The sequence below is a fragment of the Gossypium hirsutum genome, chromosome D11, assembly GCF_007990345.1.
Source record: "Gossypium hirsutum isolate 1008001.06 chromosome D11, Gossypium_hirsutum_v2.1, whole genome shotgun sequence".
NCBI lineage: Eukaryota > Viridiplantae > Streptophyta > Magnoliopsida > Malvales > Malvaceae > Gossypium > Gossypium hirsutum.
Window position 1 is genome coordinate 67,209,276 of NC_053447.1, and position 25,347 is coordinate 67,234,622.

At 36.0% G+C, this 25,347-nt stretch overlaps 1 protein-coding gene across 2 annotated transcripts; it reads right to left on the bottom strand.

Annotated features, from left to right (window-relative positions):
• Window positions 1-20,251: 20,251 nt before the first annotated feature.
• Window positions 20,252-22,563, bottom strand: LOC107930934 (dormancy-associated protein homolog 3). Of its 2 annotated transcripts, none has more exons than XM_016862697.2 (3): window positions 22,118-22,563; window positions 21,702-21,863; window positions 20,252-20,563 (listed from the first exon to the last, which is right to left on the bottom strand). In XM_016862697.2, exons 1-3 carry the CDS (start codon window positions 22,230-22,232, stop codon window positions 20,460-20,462), a joined length of 381 nt encoding a protein of 126 aa, XP_016718186.1. In that variant the 5' UTR covers window positions 22,233-22,563; the 3' UTR covers window positions 20,252-20,459. The 2 variants fall into 2 exon arrangements, with proteins under 2 accessions (XP_016718186.1, XP_016718187.1); XM_016862698.2 differs by having other exon boundaries at window positions 21,718-21,863; window positions 22,118-22,299.
• Window positions 22,564-25,347: the final 2,784 nt, after the last annotated feature.

The following is a 25,347-nucleotide window of genomic DNA, read 5'->3' on the forward strand; positions in this document are numbered from 1 at the left end:
GCAACCATAAGCAAATCCAAATGCAGTTGGCTTGTGGATAGTTGCTGCTCACATCACATGGCATCAGATGAGAGCCTGTTCAAGGACCTTGATAGGAGTTTTGCTTCAAAGGTCAGAATAAGCAATGGGAATTTGATTGAAGCTAAAGGTAGAGGTGATGTTGTGATCAATACTGGTTCAGGTAACAAGGTTATTTCAGATGTGCTCTATGTACCTGAAATAGATCAAAATCTACTTAGTGTAGGTCAGTTGATTAAGAAAGGCTACTCTCTAGTTTTCAAGAATGATTCTTGTGTTATAAATGATGTTCTTGGTAGAGAAGTTGTTTCAGCACCCATGGCAGATAGGTGTTTCATGCTGGATGTGAGCCAACTTGAGAGAAGAGCCTATATAAGTTCAGTTGACAATGTTGATCTGTGGCATAGAAGATTTGGCCATGTCAATTTCAGGTCACTCAATTTGCTGCACAAGATGAGTTTGACAGAGGACATGATTAAAGTTTATGCAAATGAGTCTGTTTGTGAAGTGTGCCAGCTTGGCAAGCAGGCTAGGTTGCCTTTTCCAGTAAACCAAGCACGGAGGGCTCGAGAAAGACTTAAGTTGGTGCACTCAGATGTCTGTGGACCAATGAAGACCCCTTCACTGAATGGCAGTAAGTATTTTATACTGTTTATTGATGATCTGACCAGATTTAGCTGGGTTTATTTCATGAAATAGAAGTCAGAAGTGTTTGAAGATTTTGGAAAGTTCAAGGCATTGGCAGAAAATCAAACAGGCTGCAGGATTAAAACCTTGAGGACAGACAATGGTTTTGAATACTTGTCTGAAAGATTTCAGAAGCTATGTGAGCAGGCTGGGATTCATCATTAGTTAACCACAGTGTACACTCCTCAGCAAAATGGAGTATGTGAAAGGAAGAACAGAATAATGATGAACATGATCAAGTGTTTGTTGTTTCAAAGCAAGCTTCTAAGCATTTTTTGGGCTGAAGGTGTCAACACCTCAGTGTACCTGCTCAATAGGCTGCCAACACATGCTGTGAAGGATAAAACTCATTTTGAAGCATGATATGATCTTAAACCAACTGTTTCCCATTTAAAAGTGTTTGGTTGCATGTGTTTTGTACTTTTCCCTACAGAAAAAAGAACCAAGCCCAAGAATAGGTCAGTTCCTGGTATATTTGTTGGCTATAGTAGCTGCAAGAAGGGCTACAGAGTATTTGATCCCTCAACCAAGAAGATTTTGGTAAGCAGGGATGTCAAATTCGATGAAGGAAGGTTTTGGAGTCTAGATGGCTCTAGCACAAGTCAGTTTGAAGAAGAGCATATTGACAGCAATCTGGAATTGGCAAAAAATGAAGCCAGTAATGCCAATATAGATGATGCTCCTGTGAGAGGGACCAGGTCTATTGTTGATATCTACCAAAGATGCAATGTGGCCATTGTTGAGCCTTCAAGCTATGAAGAAGCTGCAAGAAGCAAGAGCTGGAAAAAGGCTATGGAGGCTGAAATCGACATGATCCACAAGAATGACACTTGGGATCTGGTAGACAGACTTGATCAGAAGAAGGTCATAGGTGTCAAGTGGGTTTTTAGGGCCAAATTCAATGCTGATGGCTCTTTGAACAAACACAAGGCAAGGCTTGTGGTGAAAGGGTACAATCAACAGTTTGGCATTGATTTTGAGGAGACATTTGCTCCAGTAGCAAGGTTGGACACCATAAAGCTCCTGTTTGCTTTGGCTGCACAGAAACAGTGGAAAGTCTATCAACTTGATGTCAAGTCAGCTTTCTTGAATGGCTTCCTTAAAGAGGAAATTTATGTTGAACAGCCTGATGGATTTAAAGTCCAAGAAAAGGAGGACAAGGTTTACAAGCTGAAGAAGGCACTCTATGGACTAAAACAAGCTCCTCGAGCCTGGTATGACAGGATAGATGCTTACCTGTCTAGGCTCAATTTCGAGAAAAGTTTGAATGAGCCAACTTTGTTTATAAAGAAGTCCAAAGATGAGACTTTGCTGATTGTCTCAATATATGTGGATGATCTATTAGTGACTGGAAGCAGGGTTGATTTGATTCAGGAGTTCAAGAAGAATATGCAAGACATGTTTGACATGACAGACTTGGGAATCATGACTTACTTCCATGGTGTGGAAGTAGACCAGTCTGATCAAGGCATTTTTATCAGCCAGCATACATTTGCCTTGAAAATTCTCACTAAGTTTCATATGGAAAATAGCAAACCAGTGAGCACACCATTAGCTGTGGGAGAGAAACTAAGCAGCTTTGGAAATGAAGAAAATGTAGATGAAAAGGAGTATAGAAGCCTGATTGGTTGTTTACTTTACTTGACAGCAACCAGACCTGACCTTATGCATTCAGTTAGTCTACTGTCTAGATTCATGCACAGCTGCAATATAACTCATTTGAAAGCAGCAAAGAGAATACTCAGGTATGTCAAAGGTACTTTGAAGTTTGGTGTAATGTTCAAGAAAGGAAGTGAGCTGAAATTAACTGGCTACTCAGATAGTGACTGGGGTGGATCAGTTGATGATATGAGAAGTACTTCAGGCTACTTCTTTACACTTGGTTCGGGAGTTTTCAGTTGGAGTTCAAAGAAGCAACAAACTATTGCTCAGTCTACTGCTGAAGTCAAATACATAGCAGCAGCTGCAGCAGTGAATCAAGCCATTTGGCTTAGGAAGTTGCTATGTGATTTGAATGAAGAACTGCTTGAGCCTACTGAAATTATGGTGGATAACCATTTAGCAGTTGCCATCTCCAAAAATCCTATTTTTCATGGCAAAACCAAACATTTTAAGCTCAAGTTTTACTTTGTTCGAGAGGTTGTTCAATCCAAAGAAGTGTGTCTAATACATTGCAGCTCACAAGATCAATTGGCTGACATTTTGACAAAGCCTCTTGGCACAATCAGGTTTGAATTTCTAAGGGACTCAATTGGTGTTTGTTGCCTACAGTCCAAGGAGGAGTGTTGAGCATTGGCCTGCAATGTAACAAACTTCCAGCATCGAGAGCAGCAGCAGTAATGCTTACATGTCTGTTTGAAGATTGAACCAGAAGCAACTTTCTTTTGTTTAAATTTTGTATTTTTGTGATGTTAACAAGTTGGCATGTAGCTTCATATCTAAAGCTAGTACTTTTAGATTTGAAATTGATGGATGTAACAGCTGAATTTTTTCAGCTTTTCTTTTGTAATATTTTAGTTGGCAACTTGCCAAATTTGGTAGGAGCAGTTACGTTTAGGTAACTGACTTGTTATTTTATGTTTTTTGTAACTCCTTTATATTTTGAAATGAAAATGAAAGCAGGGTGCCACTTTCTCATTCGGTTACTTTTTTCTTTAGCCTATCAATTGTTTTGCTTGCTGTTTTCATGAGCTTATGATCTTTGTTGTTCATTGTTGCTACTGCCTTTTTCTAGCATGTGTTAAAGTCTGCCAATGAAGAATACTCTCTTTTCTACGTAAGGAAGAAGAAATCATTCTAAAGTTTGTTAATTGTCCCAATATTATTCAATGCTATGGTGGTTTCACGAGCGTTGAGAGAGAACAATGAATGGTTTACAATATGTTCCTTGAATATGTTCCAAGAGGTAGTCTGCTAAACTTGATGAACAGGTATGGTGGTAAAATCCCAGAAAGGGATGTTAATTGTTATACCCAAATGATACTCGAAGGGCTTCTAAACATTCATGAGAAAGGGTACATTCATTTGAATCTAAACCCGGGTAATATTTTGGTTTCCCTCTTCAACATGGTACCGGTTTATCTACTTTAAAGATTGCAAATTTTGGGTTAGCTAAACAACAAGAGATAAAAGATACGAGGTCTGGGTTTCGAGGTACAAGGTATTACATACCTCCTGACAGGGGCGAAGCCAAAACAAATTTTTAGGGGGGGCAAATGAAATTTTAATTTTTTTATAGTCTATATCTCTATAATTTTAAAAAGATTAAATTAAATTTTTATAATTTTAAGAGGGTCAAAGTATAATTTTACTTTTACTAATTTAAAATGTGCATTGGATATATGGTCGTTGGGCTACATTGTGGTTCAAATGATTACGAAGAGATTGCCATGGGACACTTGTGATGGAGATGAATTAAGAGACAAGATTTTGAGAGGAGAATCACCCAACATCCCGGAAAACATGTCAAAGTTAGAGTAGACTTTTTTGAAGGAATGCTTTGTTGTTGATCCAAACAAAAGATGGAATGCTAGTAAGCTACTATGCCATCGCTACCTTCTTCTACGAGAGCACATGCTTCCCAGAGATCACCGACAATCTTTTCCATGTTTTCAACAGCAAAAAGTATTACAGTCTCGAAATATTCCACCATCACCTAGTTTTAACATTTCTAATAGTGTCTTGTTGGAAAGGAGAAAAATTTAAGAGGAACAAAGGTTAAGAAAGATGAGTAGTTGCTATGAGCAAGGAAAAGCTATGGGATACTTGTACGTCTAGTATCTATGATTTCTTTCTATTTGGAGATCACGTGGTACGTTTTCAATTTTCAAGGGGAAATGTGAAGTTGGTGTAAAAAATAGACCATTGATAATGGCTAAGAATCGAAAAGAGAAGAAGAAGAAGAACACACAGAATTTTACGTGAAAACCGTTTCGGTAAAAAAATTTACAGGTAGAGGAGAAGATAATTCACAATGTCGAATTCGAATAATACAAGAGGTTAAAACACATTATTCTAATCAACATCAAATAGAGGAAGTAAACTTCTATACGGATGCCACTTGTAAATCCTCCCTATCTTGCCACTTATATTTTATTTTCACGAGAATTTGGGTTACACAATTTTAACCGTTAGATTCTAAGAGTAAAGTGTTTGTGGACATGCTTCTAATATCTCAAATGTTTCGTATTGCAAATAAAAAAGTTGGAGAGAAACCAAAAGCAATAAATTTCATAGATTTTTTTTCAGAATTTGAGTCTAATTTTGTCACTGAAACTCTATTTTACTTTTGTTTATATATATAAATATTCATTCAAGTTGGACAATCATGATTTCCTTATCCAAATAGTATTCCTTTTATATAGACAATAAAAGTGCCTACTAATACAATTTCTTCGTTTATCATCTTTCATGACAAATTTTTGACCCATCAAGAATTTATATGCAGAAAAAGAAGAGGTCTAATTGCTTTACACTTTCAAATCTCACGATGAAATCCTCTTGAAATTGCAGCTTATACCAAATACTAAAATAGTTACACCAAAATGGAATGACAGCTTAGTCATACCACCGTTTTCTTTTCTGATAAAAGGAGATTGCATGAAGTATCACCCAAAATATTCCAATAAACAAAAACTGGTAACTTTACTTTTAATTTCCAATTGATCTGATTTCAAGAGTAATGTACCAAGGAGGCATAATCAAAACCATTAACTTTGTTCTTTGGTCCAAAACTTTTATGACATCTTCGACTCTCTTTTTATTTTTCGATTTTATTTTTGTACTTAATTAGAAATCAAATAATAAATCTAAAATTAGTGACATCTCATTCGAAAATTTATTGAAATTAAGCACAATAAACATGTAAATTGGGCATACAACATATTCCAACATAGGCAAACTGTAGTTTGATTTTTTTTTATACCAAAAGTGAAGGAAAATTATCGATGTTCAAGGCTGTTGGAACAAACTTGGGAATGATTTGAATGCATTGGAAGGCCCCAGTCTAAGCACCTTAAGATTTCATGGAGTTGGTGTCGTCAACCTAACCGTTTTTCTGAGTTTGTTAATTTTGAGTTGCTTTCTGAACTTTTATTAGATTCTTGAGACAAACCCGACTCGATCTATGGATAGGTCTACTTGTACTTGATGAATCGATTCTTAGTGGCCAATCACCATTTGAGAAGCTCTTTGGTAAAAAAGCCAACTATATCTTTCTTAGAGTTTTTAGGTTTACATAAACTTGATTATCGTTCAACCTCGTGTATGGACTTTTTTATAAATCGGGCTACCCAAATTGCTCGAAATGTGAGAAAATTTAGACAAAAATATAAGCCAAAAAATGAATTTTAACCAAAAAAAATAGAAACCGTTTTTAAAACGGGACAAGCTGCAAATAAACTTTTTTTTTACCCGAAAGATGCCCTGCGTTTAATTTTCAATCAACCCCATAATAATAAAGTGAAAAGGATTATAGAAGTTTGTGCAAAACCCAACCCCAAACACAGTCTTCTAATTATAATTAAAATCTAAGAGAAGTTGAACCCACGTACATTAATTAAATCAATATTTAAGTCTACTAAAAATAAAATTTTAATTATTAAATAATTTAATATATATTCACCTGGATTTTTGCATTCATTAATGATAAATAGGGTGAGAAATGTGGCTTGAAAATGGTCTATTTTTGTCCACACGGGCGTGTGTCTCATCCGTTTGTGACACATGGCTAGGTGACACGGTCATGTGACCCCTATAACTTAAATTTGCACAAAACAAAATGCTCACGCAGCCTAGCACACGGGTGTGTGGCTTGGCCATGTGACCCAAGTCAGAGAACTCATAAGTTTAGACACGGGCTGGGACACGGTCATGTGTCCCTATTTCGAATACCTACATGGCCTGATACATGGGCATGTTTCTTGACCGTATGAGACATACGGCCTGGCCACACGGGCGTGTGTCCTCTACACCTTTGAAAATTTTTAATGTTTTCTGAAAAATTCTTTGAGTACCCGATTTAGTCCTAACTTATTTCTAATGTGTATTTCGAGCATCGAGGGCTCACATAAGGAACAATATGATTGATTTTTATTGGTTTCTGATATGAAATGTATATTATTTAATCTGTAAACTCTGGTAATACTCCGCAACCTTATTCAGGTGATGGATACGAGTTAGGGGTGTTACACAGGTAGATTCACATCTTTTTATCTAATTTGTTTTTGTAGTTTTATTTTATAGTTATAAATTAATTTTTCATCAAAAGGTTTTTAACTTTTGGTTTTTCCTTTGGATCAGGGAAAGGAAATTGTGTGATGGCATAAGAGATTCAAACATCGAACCAGTATGTCGAAGACCACTGAGCTTGAAGTTTGATACTCAAACATGTCATCTATACATAGCATATGCTTATTTTGGTCTTTTAGTTGTTGGACCGAATGGTGACACGGCTATAAGATTGGCTATTTTGGCAAAAGCAGTTCCATTCAAATTTACAAATGGATTAGACATCTATACAAGCACCGGGATGGTTTATTTTACTGATAGTACCACTATTTTTCAAAGAAGGTATATCTTTTTTTGCTTCTAAATTATTGTTAATTATTAATTTTATTTAGGGGGATTTACATATAAATAATCAATAGGGGAATTTAGTTTTAAATAATTCATATAGAGATTTCTCATATCAAAAAATAAATTATTTTTTAATTGTGCAAGGATGCTGACTTTCTCGTAAGTTCTAGCGACAGAATCGGACGACTGTTGAAATATAATCCTTACACAGGAGACGCATCTGTTTTGTACGAGGGTTAAGCTTCCCTAATGGGGTTGCTTTGAGTGCAAACAATGCATTTATTCTCGTGAATGAATTGGTAAAAAACGAATATTGAAGTTTAATATGCAAGACCCTAAAGCAGCTCTCAAAGTATTCCTTGAATTACCCAGGGTTGCGGAAAATATAAAGAGGAATAAAAATGGAGAGTTTTGGGTAGCCTTAAACAGCAGAAGATTAGGAACAATTACAAACGGTGCTCCAGATCCAATCGGAATGAAGTTTAATGAAGAAGCGAAGGTTTTGAAAACCTTGGAAAGAAAGGGCGCACCCACTTTTAATTCCATAGGTGAAGTTGAGGAATATGGGGGGAAATTATATATAGGATCGGTTTTGAAGTCATGTAGGAGTCCTAAATGCCTAATTGAATTTTTTTTGTTTTACAACTTTTTGTTTGTTTTTATTTTATATTTATTATACTTGATAAAAATATGTTTCAAACTTATTTTCGATAAATTTTTAATTATCTTTATTTGCCTAATTGAGAGATTACATCTTCATACCTAGTACACAAGAGGAAATAAGCTTGGCTTGGCGTACCTTTCAAACCTTTTTATATTGTCCTTATCCCCTTTACACTTATTATGCTTCAAGTTACACCACTTTTTCCATCACACAATGTTTATGTTATAAACTTTATAAGCATGGCACCGATTCCCATAATACAAATTAAAGAATATATGTTTCAATTGATTGGCCAAAAGAAAAGGTATATACTTCCTCCAAATTTCTCTTCTCAACAATGCCTAATCAGTGAGAAAAGAAAATGGTAAGAAATTGAATCAGTTGAGATACTACTAAGTGTATCAATGTAAAAGAAGGACCAAATAACCAATTAGGCTAAGCTACCACTATGCAATAGACCGAAAGCAAGAAAACCAGTTTTATTACCCGAAACCATGCTCTTTGCAACACCACTATAGCCAGGGGATATGAACCGACAATAATTCTAAAGCACCCATTATTTGATCCTCTTTCATATCTCTTTATAAAGACATATTTTAATAGGTGTCTTTTATGAATTATAACATCTTCAAATATATATAATTATTCATCTAATATTATAACTATTCAAATAATGAGAAAGGATTGTATGAAACTGTGATTTCACGTCATCCTTATCCCTTTCCAATAGAAAAATAGCAAATCAGATTTTTCCCTTTGACTTTTAGTGTTTTTAGTTGGATTTAAATTTTTTTAAGAGGAAAAAACTAAAAATCAGGAGAAAAAATCTGATTTGTTATTCTCCTATTGGAAAGGAATAAGAATGTCGTGAAATCACAGTTTCATACAATCTCGTCTCTCAAATAATATTGTTTGAATAGTTATATTTATTTTTCAAAAATCAAGTGATATAACTCTTAAGTAATGACCAAAAAATTTAATTTTTGATTAATTACCCCATTCATTTAGAGTTCTAAACCGTATAAATATTTGAAAATGTTCCAACAAAGTTAGACTAACCAACTAGTTTTGAGAAAATAGTGCTAATAGGCAACCTTTGGTATGTCGCTTGCGTAAGTCGTTATATGATCAGAAGCAAGTTCCTATGGCTTGGTTTGAAGTACTACTTACAAATATGGCTTTTGTAGCATCACGTGCAAACTCCTCTTTGTTCATTTGAGATACTTAAATTTCTTACTTGGAATAGATGTTCAACGTGTCCAAGATGGCTGAAAAAACATGTGCTTAAGTTGCTTCAAAAGACAAATATTGTGGTTGCACATTTGGTGATCCACATCCAGATCCAAAGTATCAAGTTGCTGGAGCCTTACAACATATATGCAACACCCGACCCGATATACACTATAGTGTAAATAAAGTGAGTCAATTCATGCATTCGTCACTTGGCAAACATTGGAGCATTGTCAAGCATATACTATGATACTTAAAGGGAACAATACATCATTGTGATTCTAATTTGGGTAGTTCTGCTGATTGAAGGTCAACAGTTGGTTATTGTTAGGAATAATAAGTCAGCAACAGAAGTTAGTTAGGATAGTTAATAATTAGTCAGTTAGGTATTACAGTTAGTTCTAGTATATTCTCATGTTTTGTATTAAATACTGGTTGATTTCTTCATTAATGATAAGAAAGGTTTATTTTCTGGTATGATATTAATATGGTATCAGTGCTAGAAAGTTTTCTTAGGGTTACTTGCTAGTTTTTCTCTTTTATTTTCTCATGGCAGATGAAACAGTGCCCAACGGTGGTACACCTCGCCATTCCTCTAATGTTGAAGGAGCAAATAATGCACAAGGGTTTCGTAGCATGGCTTCACAGCCGGTTCATTATTTTTCCAAACACGATACGATCAAACTCGGGGAACACAATTTCTCGTTGTGGAAACATCAAATCTTGTTGATTCTTGAATGGTATGATCTTGATGGGTTTGTTCTTGGTACAACACCGGTTCCACCTACTCATATATCTGGTTATGATGGACAATATGTTGATAATCCATCCTTTCTGCTACACAAGAAGCAAGACAAGTTTTTAGCTTCCTAATTGCTTTCTACGATGACAGATAAAGTTCTGGAGCATCTTCTAACAGTAAAGGCTAATTCTGCTTTTTAGAATATCATTGAAAGAAGATTTGGGGCAAAGTCTACTGTTAAGCTCTCTAGCATGCATCATGCACTGTATTCTCTCAAGAAAGGGAGTCTTTCTATTAAAAAGTATTTGGCCAAGGTGAAAAGTCTTAGCGATAGTCTTACTGCTGCTGGTAGTGTGGTTACTGAGCATGAACAGGTGAATATTGTACTGGCTGGACTTTCGCTAGAGTATGAGTCAGTTCGGGTAGTTGCTTCTGCTACGAAAGTATTGTTAACATTAATGGAAGACAATTAATAATGGTTGCCATTAACATTAATGGGAGACAATCAATAATGACAACCACCAACTTTGGAAAAGTGGCAAGGGATAATTTTTTTTTGGTCCTTGAGATAATGGGCTATTTATTGTTTGGTCCTTGAACCTCAACTATAAATAGGCCTTCTCATTTCTCATTTCAATTCATCCCAACCAATCTTTCTCTCTTAGTTTTCTTTTTCTCCCATTTTAGAATTCTTAAGGAATTCTATTTATTTGTAATACTTTGAAGATAGTAAAGTTATCATCTGGTGTTAGTGCCCGAGGACGTAGGTATAATTTACCGAACCTCGTTAAAACTCTTGTGTTCTTTCTTGTCCTATTTTTCTTTCAATATTATAGGGTATAATAGTAGTATTTAATTGTGCTATTAAATTACTATAGAAGGGATATTCTGTCTAAGGAAAGACTTGGTATTTAAGAGATCCATGTGATCCACCTCTCTAACCTGGGAATTGAACTTTGTGTGATTTTCTAGTACAATAATTTACACGCTTCCGACCCTATTGGAACAACAAGTGGTATCAAGAGCCGAAGGTTAATCGTAGTATGCTCTGTGGTTGCAGTTTAAACTGATCTTCCACATCAGAAAAGATTTCCTTAGGTATATATTGAAAGATTATGGAGAAAACGATCGGTGTGGGAGCTTCAATATCGTCCATGTGGACAAGACCGACAATTGCAAATGCAAGATTGGCCGTGGATATCTTTGATGGCACGGGCCATTTTGGTATGTGGCAAAGTGAGGTTCTAGATGCCCTTTTTCAGCAGGGTCTACACATTGCCATTGATGAAGAGAAACCAGATGATGTACAGGAGAAAGATTGGAAGGCGATCAATCGGTTGGCATGTGGCACAATTCGATCATGCCTTTCTCGAGAGCAGAGGTATGCTTTTTCAAAGGAGACTTCTGCAAATAAGTTGTGGGTGGCACTTGAAGAAAAATTTTTGAAGAAAAACAGTCAAAATAAGCTCCACTTGAAGAAAAGACTGTTTCGCTTCACATACGTCCCAAGTACCACAATGAATGATCACATCACCAAATTTAATTAGTTAGTCACTGATTTGCTGAATATGGATGAGACATTCAAAGATGAAGATTTGGCTTTGATGCTGTTGGGGTCACTTCCTGAGGAGTTTGAGTTCCTAGAAACTACTCTACTTCATGGCAGGAGTGATATATCTCTGAACGAAGTCTGTGCGGCCTTATACAGTTATGAACAGAAAAAGAAGGACAAACAGAAAAACTCAATCAGAGATACAGAAGCTTTAGTAGTCCGAGGTCGTTCATACACTTGGAAGAAAACTCAAAAGGGGAGATCAAAGTCAAAGTCCAGACTCGGGAAAGATGAATGTGCTTTTTGTCATGAGAAAGGCCACTGGAAGAAAAATTGTCCAAAGCTGAAGAATAAGGGAAAAGCTATTGTAGATGCTTGTGTTGCTAAGCATGATACTAGTAACTCTGAACTATCACTGGTTGCATCATCATCGTCGTTCCATTCAGATGAGTGGATATTGGATTCCGGTTGTACCTATCATATGTCCCCAAACCAGGAGTGGTTCTCTGATTTAGTAGAACTAAATGGAGGAGTTGTTTATATGGGCAATGACAATGCCTGTAAAACTGTTGGGATAGGTTCAATCCAATTAAAGAATCAAGATGGATCAACCAGAGTTCTGACTGATGTTCGGTACGTGCCCAGTTTGAAGAAAAATCTCATCTCATTGGGAGCCTTGGAATCCAATGGTTCAGTTGTTACTATGAGAGATGGGATTTTGAAAGTGACATCTGGCGCACTTGTGATATTGAAGGGCATCAGGAAAAATAACTTGTATTACTACCAAGGTAGTACAGTTATTGGAGCAGTCGCTACAGCTTCCGGTAACAAAGAATCGGACTCAATGCAGTTGTGGCATATGAAGTTGGGACATGCCAGCGAAAAATCCTTGCAAATTCTGGCAAAGCAAGGATTGTTAAAAGGTGCAAAAGCTTGCAAATTAAAATTTTGCGAGTATTGTGTTCTGGGAAAGCAAAAGAGAGTGAAATTCGGTACTGCTATCCATAATACAAAAGGTATTTTGGAATATGTTCACTCAGATGTGTGGGGGCTTTCCAAGACACATTCATTGGGAGGAAAACACTACTTTGTTACTTTTGTTGATGACTTTTCCAGAAGAGTTTGGGTGTATACCATGAGAACTAAGGATGAAGTGCTTAGAGTTTTTCTTAAATGGAAAACTATGATCGAAAACCAGACTGGCAAGAAAATCAAGCGGCTTAGGACGGACAATGGAGGGGAATATAAAAGTGATCCGTTCTTCGATGTGTGCCAAGAGTATGGTATTGTTCGACACTTCACAGTTAGGGATACACCACAGCAGAATGGATTGGCAGAGCGTATGAATCGAACATTGCTGGAGAAAGTTCGATGTATGTTGTCCAATGCTGGGTTGGGCAAGCAATTTTGGGCTGAGGCTGTGACATACGCTGGTCATCTTGTTAATCGTTTGCCATCATCTGCATTAGAAAGAAAAACTCCTATAGAGGTATGGTCTGGAAAACCGGCTACAGATTATGATTCCTTACATGTGTTTGGATCCACTGCATATTACCATGTGAAGGAGTCAAAGTTAGATCCGAGGGCAAAGAAAGCTCTCTTTATGGGAATCACTTCTGGAGTGAAGGGATTTCGTCTTTGGTACTTAAGCACAAAGAAAATTATCTGTAGCAGAGATGTTACCTTTGATGAATCTGCCACATTGAAAAAGGTAGCAGATAAAGATATTCAGACGAGCAATACTCCACAGCAGGTGGAGTGTACTCCAAAACAGGTGGGGTTTGAGCAGATGGGGATTTGCCCAATTAATAAGTCTAATTCTCCAGCCACAATGGAGGAATTAGAGGTTGAAGAGGTTCTGACCCAAGAACCACTAAGTACACCAGAACCAGTTGCAGTTGCAAGGCCACGGAGAGAAATTCGTAAACCTGCTCGATTTACTGATATGGTGGCCTACGCCCTTCCCGTTGTTGATGATATTCCTATCACTTATCAAGAAGCAATGCAAAGCTTAGAAAGTGATAAATAGAAAAGCGCCATGGATGAAGAAATGCAGTCTCTTCGGAAGAACAATACTTGGGAGCTGGCGCAATTATCGAAAGGTAAAAGGGCAATCGGATGCAAGTGGGTATTCGCAAAGAAAGATGGATCTCCTTGCAAGAAGGATATTCGCTACAAGGCAAGATTGGTAGCTAAAGGCTACGCTCAGAAGGAGGAAATTGACTACAATGATGTATTTTCCCCTGTTGTGAAGCATTCCTCCATTAGAATTTTGTTGGCCTTGGTAGCACAGTTGAATTTGGAGCTAGCTCAACTTGATGTTAGGACGGCTTTCTTGCATGGTGAGTTAGAAGAGGAGATCTATATGACTCAGCCCGAAGGATACACAGATGCTGGTGGTAGAAATTGGGTTTGTAAGCTGAACAAATCGCTATATGGATTGAAGCAATCCCCGAGGCAGTGGTACAAGCGATTTGATAGCTTTATGAGAAGGCAGAAGTACACAAGAAGCAAATATGACAATTGTGTGTATTTGCAGAAGTTGCATGATGGATCTTTCATTTATCTACTCTTGTATGTTGATGATATGTTAATCGCTTCGAATAGCCAAAATGAGATAGATAAGCTGAAGGCTCAGTTGAATCAAGAGTTCGAGATGAAAGATCTAGGTGAGGCCAAGAAGATTCTCAGCATGGAGATAAGTAGAGTAGACCGAGAGGCAAGCTCTGTTTAAATCATAAGAAATATCTGAAAAAGGTATTACAATGTTATGGTGTAAATGAAAACACAAAACATGTAAGTACCCCACTTGCTTCTCATTTGAAACTTAGTGCTCAATTATCTCCGAAGACTGAAGATGAAAGAGAATATATGGTAAAAGTCCCATATGCTAATGCAGTTGGGAGTTTGATGTATGCGATGGTGTGTACGAGGCCTGACATTTCACAAGCTGTTGGAGTTGTGAGCAGGTATATGCATGATCCTGGAAAAGGACATTGGCAAGCTGTGAAATGGATTCTACGGTATCTTCGAAAAACCGTAGATGTTGGTTTAATTTTTCAACAGGATGAAGCACTTGGTCAGTTTGTAGTTGGATATGTTGATTCCGACTTTGCTGGTGATTTAGATAAACGTCGTTCAACTACGGGATATCTGCTTACTCTTGCGAAAGCCCCAGTGAGTTGGAAGTCTACCTTACAGTCTACAGTAGCTGTGTCTACTACAGAGGCAGAATATATGGCAGTTACAGAAGCTGTTAAGGAGGCTATTTGGCTTAATGGATTGTTGAAAGACTTAGGAGTTGTTCAAAGTCACATAAGTTTATATTGTGACAGTCAGAGCGATATTCATTTAGCGAAAAATCAAGTCTATCATTCAAGAACCAAGCATATCGACGTAAGATATCACTTTGTGCGGGAAGTCTTTGAAAAAGGAAAAATTCTACTTCAGAAGATTCCGACAGGAGATAATCCCGCAGATATGATGACCAAGGTGGTAACAACAATCAAGTTTAATCATTGTTTGAACTTGATTAACATCCTGAGAATTTGAGCACCTTCAGGTGTATGGCGCTCGAGAGCGCATTTGTAGGCACTACAAAGGATAGCTTTATCGAATTTGGGGAGTTGAAGGAAGTGTGTGAAGATGTGATTATCGTAATCAAATCTTCAAGGTGGAGATTGTTAACATTAATGGAAGACAATTAATAATGGTTGCCATTAACATTAATGGGAGACAATCAATAATGACAACCACCAACTTTGGAAAAGTGGCAAGGGATAATTTTTTTTTGGTCCTTGAGATAATGGGCTATTTATTGTTTGGTCCTTGAACCTCAACTATAAATAGGCCTTCTCATTTCTCATTTCAATTCATCCCAACCAATCTTTCTCTCTTAGTTTTCTTTATCTCCCATTTGAGAATTCTTAAGGAATTCTATTTGTTTGTAATACTTTGAAGATAGTAAAGTTATCATCTGGTGTTAGTGCCCAAGGACGTAGGTATAATTTACCGAACCTCGTTAAAACTATTGTGTTCTTTCTTGTCCTTATTTTCTTTCAATATTTGAGGGTATAATAGTAGTATTTAATTGTGCTATTAAATTACTATAAAAGGGATATTCTGTATAAGGAAAGACTTGGTATTTAAGAGATCCATGTGATCCACCTCTCTTCCCTGGGAATTGAACTTTGTGTGATTTTTTAGTACAATAATTTACACGCTTCCGACCCTATTGGAACAACAAGTATCTCTTGAATTGTTGACTGAGATGCTTTTAAACTGTGAAGCACGACAGTTGGCTTCTTTGACTGAGGTTCCTTTGCAAGCTAATTTGGCATATCATCAAAATGGGGATAGTAGTGTATGTTCTAAACACGTCTATCCTCCTATGTGTGGTCATCAAGAATGTAGATATGACCAACGTGGACAAGGACGAGGTTAGGCGCGTGGTAAACTCGTGGTAGTGGTCGTCATTGGTCACGGTCCAGACCACAGTGTCAGTTGTGTGGAAAAATTGGTCACTTGGTTCAAACATGTTATCATCGATTTGATGAGACGTTCTCAGGGGTCAATTCTAGTCAGCCAATGGCAGTGAACTATCATCAGGTTCAAGATCAAGGGAGTTCTCCTCATTCTAATCCTTGTTCTCATTTGTCTTTTTTTTGCAGCTCTTCGTACCAGGCTCTTGTTTTTTCTCAGCCTGGTCCTCGTCAACGTTCATCTCCTGCTCCTGATCACTCGTGGTATCCAGACTCTGAAGCAACTAATCACATCACTCCCGATGTGAATAATCTCTCAGCAGTATCCTCTTATACAGGTACACAGCAAGTCTCTATGGGGGATGGTAAGGCTGTTTCGATTGCTAATATTGGCTCCACTAGCATGAAGCTAGTCTTAGGTTTTTACACCTAAAGAATGTACTTCATGTTCCCGATGTTTGCAAGAATTTGTTGTCTATTTGTCAATTTGCCAGGGATAACGCTGTGTATTTTGAGTTTCATCCGTTGTTTTGTTTTGTGAAAGATATTCGAACCAGGAGGACACTCCTAGTGGGCCGCATGCATGATGGTCTCTACAAATTTGATACTTCTCGGGTGCTCTCAAATAATGATAGTTCGTCAAGTCAGCCTCGTGTACCAACGTTATATGCAGCTCAAAGTGTGCCTTTATTTACAATATGGCACAATCGACTAGGACACCCTTGTAACACTGTTCTAGTGGATGTTTTGCGTACTTGTAATGCTTCTTTTCTAAGAAATGACCTTTCGTCTTGTTGTTCAGCTTGTCAGTTAGGAAAAACACATAAATTGTCTTTTCATTCTTCGACAACCATGTATTCGTTACCTTTTGAGTTAGTGGAATTGGATGTTTGGGGTCCTGCTCACATGAAGTCTAATGGTTGTGCTTATTATGTCTCTTTTGTGGATATGCATAGTAGATACACCTGGGTATATTTCGTCCAATCCAAATCAGATGTTTTCAAGTGTTTTCTTATGTTTCACTTCATGGTTAAAGTGCAATTTGGTTGCTCTATTAAACAACTACAAACCGATTAGGAAGGTGAGTATCGGTCTGTCTCCAAAGAGTTGTCTTGGCTTGGTATTCAACATCGAGTTACTTTCCCTCACACCTCTAAGTAGAATGGAGTAGTCGAAAGGAAGCATAGACACATCGTTGACATGGGGCTGACACTTCTTGCACAGGCTTTATTACCATTAACCTTCTGGACTCATGCGTTTTCTCATGTTGTGCACTTAATAAACAGGCTTCCCACTCATGTCCTTCAGCAGAAAAGTCCATACGAGGTATTGTACAAGAATCAGCCTCTGTATTCTCATCTTAAAGTTTTTGGATGTGCCTGCTTTCCAAATTTAAGACCATATCAGAATCACAAACTTCAATTTTGGTCTTAACAGTGTGTTTTTCTTGGAGTTGCTACAAGTCACGGAGGTTACAAATGTATTGATAAGGATGGGCGTATTTTTATCGCTAGACATGTTTTTAATGAAGAACTGTTTCCTTTTCAAGCAAGAGATTTCTTTCATTCTAAGTTTGTGCAGGCTACATCTTTACATCACAAGTCTGTTCTACCCATGGTGGTTGATATAGGGTCTTCTTATTCTAATTCTCCGATCTTCGATCATGGTGCTTCATCTCATTTGGTGTCGTCTAATAGGCAATTAGCACCATCCCATGAGACCAGGTGTTCTCCAACAATCGATCATTCATCTGTAGGTCTTCAAACTGCTTCTCTTGGCCAGCAGTCCACATCATCGAATGAGACTGGGTGCGCATCATCAAATGATACTTCAGTTGTTGTTCCTGGTCAACATGCTATGCCTATAAATGTTCATTCCATGAAAACTCGGTCTAAGAGTGGGATCTTTAAACCTAAGGTGTTTGCCACAGCTCTAATAGAAGCCGAACCTACTTCTATTCTAGAAGCTTTTCAATGCCCTGCCTAGTCAACTGCAGCTCACACTGAATATCAAGCATTGCTTGCGAATCATACCTGGGACCTTGTTCCATTACCAGAAGGGCGTAAAGCGGTAGGTTGCAAGTGGATTTTTAAAGTCAAATGACATGCTGATGGCTCAGTGGCTCGGTATAAAGGTAGGCTAGTGGTCAAAGTCTATCTTCAGGAGGCTGGGGTTAATTTTCAAGAGACTTTCAGTCCGGTAGTCAAGCCAACAACCATTCAGGTTGTCCTAGCCTTAGCAATCTCAATGGGCTGGTCTCTTCGCCAAGTTGATATAAACAATGTGTTCCTCAATGGAGACTTATAGGAAGAAATATACATGTTGCAACCACCGGGGTTTGAACGACACGGTCCTAATAGTCAACAGTTGGTTTGTCGATTAAAGAAGGCGCTCTATGGGCTTAAGCAGGCGCCACGAGCCTGGTTTCACAAACTCAGAAGCTTCCTTGAGAATGTGCAGGTTACTAGTTCAAAAGTTGATAATTATTTATTTGTTCGACGTTCAGGGTCTCAACTTTTATATGTTCTTATATATGTCGACGACATAATTGTGATAGGGACGAATTCACAAGAAATAGACAGCTTTGTTAAACAGCTTGATGTTCAATTTTCACTCAAAGACTTAGGGAGGTTGAATTACTTCTTAGGCATTGAACTCGGCTATACTATGGATGGATTTTTCCTCAGTCAACAAAAATATGTGCTTGATCTTCTTGCGCTTGTGTCCATGGATAGATCAAATGGTTCACCAACACCTATGACAACAACTTGTCATTTGACAGCTAATGGAGGTAATCCTATTGAAGATACTCGACTGTATAGGAGTTTAGTTGGTGCATTGCAGTATGTAGTCATAACAAGGCCGGATATAGCCTTCTCGGTTAATGAAGTATGTCAATACATGCATAAACCGTCAGAACAGAATTTTAAAGCTGTTAAGCGAATTTGACGGTATTTGAAAGGGACCTTGGACCATGGTATCAAGTTTACTCGGAGTCCAAAACTTCTTCTGGAAGGGTTCTCTGATGCAAGCTGGGGAGCTGACAGTGATGATCGTCGTTCCATGTCTGGTTATTGTGTTTTTCTTGGAGGAAGTCTTATTTCCTGGGGTTCGAAAAAGCAGCAGGTTGTCTCCCGCTCTACAGTCGAGGCAGAGTATCGCAACCTTGCTCATGTCACCACCGAAATGGTTTGGATTCAGTCACTTTTGTCTGAGTTAGGTGTCACACTTAAAGGTAAAGCATTGGTCTGGTGTGATAGCTCAGCTGCTATGGCAGTTGCTTGGAATCCGATAATGCATTCAAAGTTCAAACATGTTGAACTAGATTTATTTTTCGTCCGAGAGAAGGTTGCTCAAGGGTTGTTTCAAGTTGGACATGTTCCAAGTCATGATCAAGTTGCAGACGTGTTGACAAAACCATTGTCTGCAGACTTATTTCACAAGTTTCGAACACGACTTAAGGTGGTTTCTTGCACAGACGAGGAAAGAAGGTTGAGTAGTATAAGGAATGTTAGGAATAATAAGTCAGCAACAGAAGTCAGTTAGGATAGTTAATAATTAGTCTGTTAGGTATTACAGTTAGTTCTGGTATATTCTCTAGTTCTGTATTAAATACTGGTTGATTTCTTCATTAATGATAAGAAAGGTTTATTTTCCGGTATGATATTAATAGTTATTGTTGGTTTCTTGGAGGCAATCCCTTGCTTGGAGTTCCAAGAAGCAAGGAGTTGTCACTCATTCTTCGGCAAAAGCAGAGTTTCAAAGCTTGGCGAATGCTATCACTGAAGTGGTTTGGATTAAATCATTTTTGATTAAGTTAAGAGTTACTTTAACTCGAGCACCTGTTATTCAGTGCGTCAACACCAATGCTATTGCACACTTCACCAATCCAGTGCATCATGCAAGGATGAAACCGGTAGAACTTTACTCGTGCTTTGTTTGGTAAAAGGTGGTGGATGGTTCAATTCAAGTGGCCCATGCTCTAAGCCACTCTCTGCTACATTTTTCATTAGGCTACGTCAAAAGTTAGGCGTCAGCTCTCCGTTGAAGGTTGCAGGTTTTTCAACACATATTGGAGACGAGGAAGAGCGGGAAGAGTAATAGAGGTTCAACAATTTTTCCAGAAAGTGGTTAATCATCGACGATTCTCGTTATAACCAATTCTACTTGTAACTACTATCTGAAAGAGTCTCAGTCTCTTCTTGTAAAATTTCTCGTTTGTTTCTTGATTTCTGTCAATTAGTGACTCGAAAACTGTACATAAAAAAACACAACAAAAACAACATTTTTCAGATCATGAGTAGGAAAAACTGACATTGAAACATTAGTTCGAACAAGTTTGAAGAAGCTCTCCTCATACATGTAGCAAAATCCTCTACGTATGTACATACACATATATATTATAATTTACAGATTCTGAACACCATTGACACATTACAAATACATGCAAAAAGAGAAAAAGGCAAACCCAGCTTCGAGGTTTCATTTGCAGGCGAGAGGGCTCACAACTCACACGTCCGAAGGAGGATGAGGGCTCCTTGCTCCAACTTCGCCAGCCTTCTCGTACGCATCCGATATCGATCTTCTCCGAAACTGATGCGATTCTTTGCTACCTAAACAAAACATTTCATCCACGTTAACAACTTCATATATCTAATTATCAACTGATTTAAGTATCCATTATTAAAGGCGAGTATCAGTGTCTCACTCCATCAATAGTAATTATGCTTGGTTTTAATTTCGGATTTTTGTATCTCTACTCCAAAGCTAACCAAGTGGTAGTGTTCTTACTCACCGAGACCTTTTAGGGGCATGAAGTTGAACCACACTAAGGCCAAAATGATGAAACATTTCCTTGGTGAATCTAGGGACTCTTGCCCAAACTCCATGAATTTTTTTGGGCTCTACTCGAAGTAAAAAGACAAAAACACAAGACTAAAATCGAGCATAAGTACCTCGAGAACAACACTTCCATTCTTGAGGGAATGAGATATTCCAAATCAGATACTCGTCCTCAACTAAAAAAACTCTAATGAAATTAAAACAATAATGACGAAATTAAAGCTTGAGCTTAATAGTGTCAACTTTAAAGGGTAAAAATATGCTCTCTAAGTCCTTATACTTTTACTATATTTAAAATGGTCAAACTCACACAAAAACTAATAATAATGATTTATATCTTAAATATATAAATACGGAATAAATCTCAAAATTATACGTAAACTTAGATTTAATGTATAATTTGATATATGAATTTTTATTTGGTACAATTATATACAAGAAATTTTTATTGTGATTTAAATATATACACGAAACTTTCATTTTAATTTAATTATACACATTTAAAGAAATAAATACATCAAATTATTTTTATATTAGATAAATATAATTATTTGTGTACTAAAATTGTATTAATAATTTATGAGAATTAGATCAAATAAAAAATTCATATATAAAATTACACATTAGATATACAAATAAATGCATATTAATCTGTCAACGAGGACAAAATTATCCAACTCAAACAGAAATTATAATAATGATTTTAATTTGGCATCCATTATCCATTGAGAAAAATGGTACAAATCCGTTAAATGACATATTTACTCTCCTAAAGTCCACCAATCGGACAAAAAGTTAATTTGAAAGAACACAACTTCTAACCCTTCTTAGACGTATAACTTGAGATTTAAGAAATAAATAAGTAAAGAAATTCGGCAATGAGTTAAAAATATTTTTAAAAAAGATTACCGGCAAAAGGAGATACCGGAGGAGTCGCTCCGTCCGGCGAAACCGGAGGCGAACCGGTCTGATAACCCGGTGGTTTTACGATCATAATAGTACGAGTCACTCTCGTCGCTTCCTCCAACGACGTTTCATCACCGTTTGATCTCACACTCCCGCCATCAGATTCTGATCATTAAATCGTCAAAAACCAATTGAAAATATATCAATACGAAAAAAACGACTAGAATTCTTGAAACTTCTCATAAAATAATAAAAATATTTCATCTCGTAACAAATTTTCGCTTTATTTTAAAAGCTCTTCGCCAGTTGGATTTTTTAACAAATTTAAATTACTAATCAGTGACATGTAATTTTTGCTTTTCAATACGACTAAAGTGAGCCGCTATCGCTGACGTGAAAATAGAGAGCGTTAAGCGTACCCCTAGCGTAGTTAGGCCAGAAAGTATATTTGGATTGCTTTCGGAGCTTGCCGAGGCCGGTATCCGGTCGGGGACCGGCGACGGTATCGTCCCATAACTGGTCAAGTAGTCCCATATGATCGGAATCGTAGCAGGAGAACAGCGTGGCTTAAGATCTTTCCTGTTTTAAGGAAAGTAACTTAGAAGAAGATATTTAAAGACAAAATGAGAGGGTGTTAAAGGTCGAACAAGTTGGGATAAACATGGATCGTTGATTTTGGATCTGAGGGGGAAAAGGGGATGACGTGGCGAATGGATCGATAAGGACGCAGTTTGGGATAAGAATAAGATCAAGTGTGACAGCTGGGACCAAAAAACTTGGATAATTTTGGAGGTCACGTGACTAGGTCATCATTTTCTTTTATGAAGGTTGAAAGATCAAACATAAAAGGATAGATCAATGCAAACAATTCCTCGTAATTAAAAGTATCCGCTCAACTTATACCATCACAAAAACATTCACAAAGTGTGGACAAAGTGAATCGTAGGCTTCACGAGATTCGGACAGATAGTGTAAAGCTTATTTAAGCTATTCAGATAGGTTTTTCGAAGCTTTTAAATTTAGCACTTAGTAGATTTATTTAACAAATATTTTCAAAAATGAATCAATAGAAAATGATACATATCCTTCGAGAAAAGAATACAAAGACTGATAATATCGCTAAATTGACTTTCAACAGTAAGTATTGATAATTTAATCTAAGTATTGTATTGTATTGGCTAATCTTTTCACTAAAAAAAATTCATAAAGTACACTTTTTCACCTCATTAGAAATCATATAACAAGAATTTTAGATGAGTCAGAATTAAATTATATATTTTTACGATAGTTTATATCTTTAGAATTTTTAAAAAAATTAAATTAAATTTTATTATTTTTATGAGAATTAAAGTATTTTTCATTATTAATTTAAAATTTTATTAATTTGTCATCCCTAAATCCGAAAACTTTTGAAAAGATAAACAGCAGCTGAAGAGATACACCAAGCCATGAACATGTGAGACAAATATGAAATCAAAATATTCGGAAATGGTATTCATATTAAATTAAATAGGTTGACCTGTGATAGATAAAATGATCAAATCAAAATATTCGAAAAAATCAAAAATAATATTTCTGTCACTTTTTTTTGTTGTTTTAATGACCATTTTGTGTACTGCACATTTCATACAATTAGAATAAAGTTTTGAAAATGATATTCATATGAATTATGTTGGACCTATGATGGATATAATGATAAAATCAAAATATTTGAAAATTCCAAAAATTGTATTTCTGTGACTCCTTTTTGTTGTTTTCATGACTTTCTTTTTTGTGTACTATACATTTCATACAATTAAAATAAAGTTTTGAAAATTATATTCGTATTAATTATGTTGACCTATGACAGATATGAGAAAGGATTATTTGAAACTGTAATTCTACGTCATCCTTATCCATTTTTAATAGGAAAATGACAAATTAGACTTCTCCTCTTGATTTTTAGCATTTTTAGTTGAATTTGATTTTTTTTTAATGAGGAAAAAGCTGAAATTAGGAGAAAAAATTTAATTTGTCACTCTCCTATTGAAAAGGGTCTCCTATTAAAAAGGGATAAGAATGACGTGAAATCACAGTTTCGTACAGTCCCTTCTAGATAGATTAATTGTTAGGTGAATCAATTTATAATTTTTTAAATTATTTAAAATTAAAATTGATTTTTTGACAAAATATGAGATCAATTAAAACACAACACAAATATATGAGAAATAATCAAAATATGTCCAACATAGAAAACAATATAAACACAATACGAATACACAAATATATTAAAATTTATATACAAAGAATTCTTAGCATATAAAAAATTATATAAATTTATAATACTTCAATTATTTGAAAAAAAAATAAGTCACAACACATACACTATATTTGGTTCACTGTAATGAAATAGAATTGTAATAAAATAGAGTTGTAATATATTTTTTTCTTATTTATATAAATTTTCCTTCTCTCCTTTTTCATTCCTTTACTTTCTTTTCTTCTTTCCTTTATTTGTAATGACTTAATTAACCCTTAAAATTTTTGAAAAGGGTAAACTATACCAATAATTACAAAGCTATAAATAAGTTTTTGTTTTGGTTTACAATTTGGTCACTGAACTACTCAAAAGTTTTCATCTAAGTCACTGAGCTATTAAAAACGATGCTATATGGCTTTTTCTGTTCACACTATTTGCATCAGTCGAAAGCTTTCTTTCTCCTTCCCTTCTACAATTCAATTTTTTTCATGAAACAACTTTGAATATCACGAGTCTGCAAACCAAAATTCAAACAACTTTCTTCTTTGATCTCCGACACTAATCATTAGAGCAACTTGGATTGAAGGTATGTTCTACTCGTTGATGGTTACTGATCCACCATGTAGATCGTTGAATCGTCGCTTGGAACTCATTGGCGGAATTATTTTTGAAAAAACTTAATAGCTTAGTGACTTAAATAAAAACTTTTGAATAATTCAATGACTTAAATGAAAACTTTGAATAATTTATGGACAAAATTGTAACTTTTTTTAGTTTAATGACCAAAATGAAAACTTACCCTAGTTTAGTGACTAATAGTGTAGCTTACCCTTAAAAATAGGGGTAAAGTTCAAAACTATATATGAACTTTGGTTCGAAGTGCAATATTATACATGAACTTTAATTTTGTATAATTTTATACATTAAATCTTAATTTGATTCAATTTTCACAAGTCACTAACATAACTATCGATATAACATCATTTTATGTTAACTTATTACATATACAAATAATTGTATTTATTCAACATAAAAATAAACCGATGTATTTGTTTCTTTAAATGTGTATGATTAAATCAAAATCAGATGTCTAAACATACATTTGAATTTCAAGTAAAGTTTCATCTACATAATTACATCAATTCAAATTTCAACCAAAATTAATGTATAGTTTTAATATTCATCACAAAATATAAATATTACTCTGTCATCAAAATAAGCCATGACTTCAATCCAAAATCAAGACATCCCATTTGATTTGGGAATAACTTCTATAAGATAGTTATAATGTGTAAATCCAACAAGTGTTAGAACAATGACAAGGCACCTTGCACTCCCAATGAGTAAACGAAGCTCGAGCCCTAGTGACATTATTGTTAAAAGAGGCAACTATGAACTCTAAACATAAAT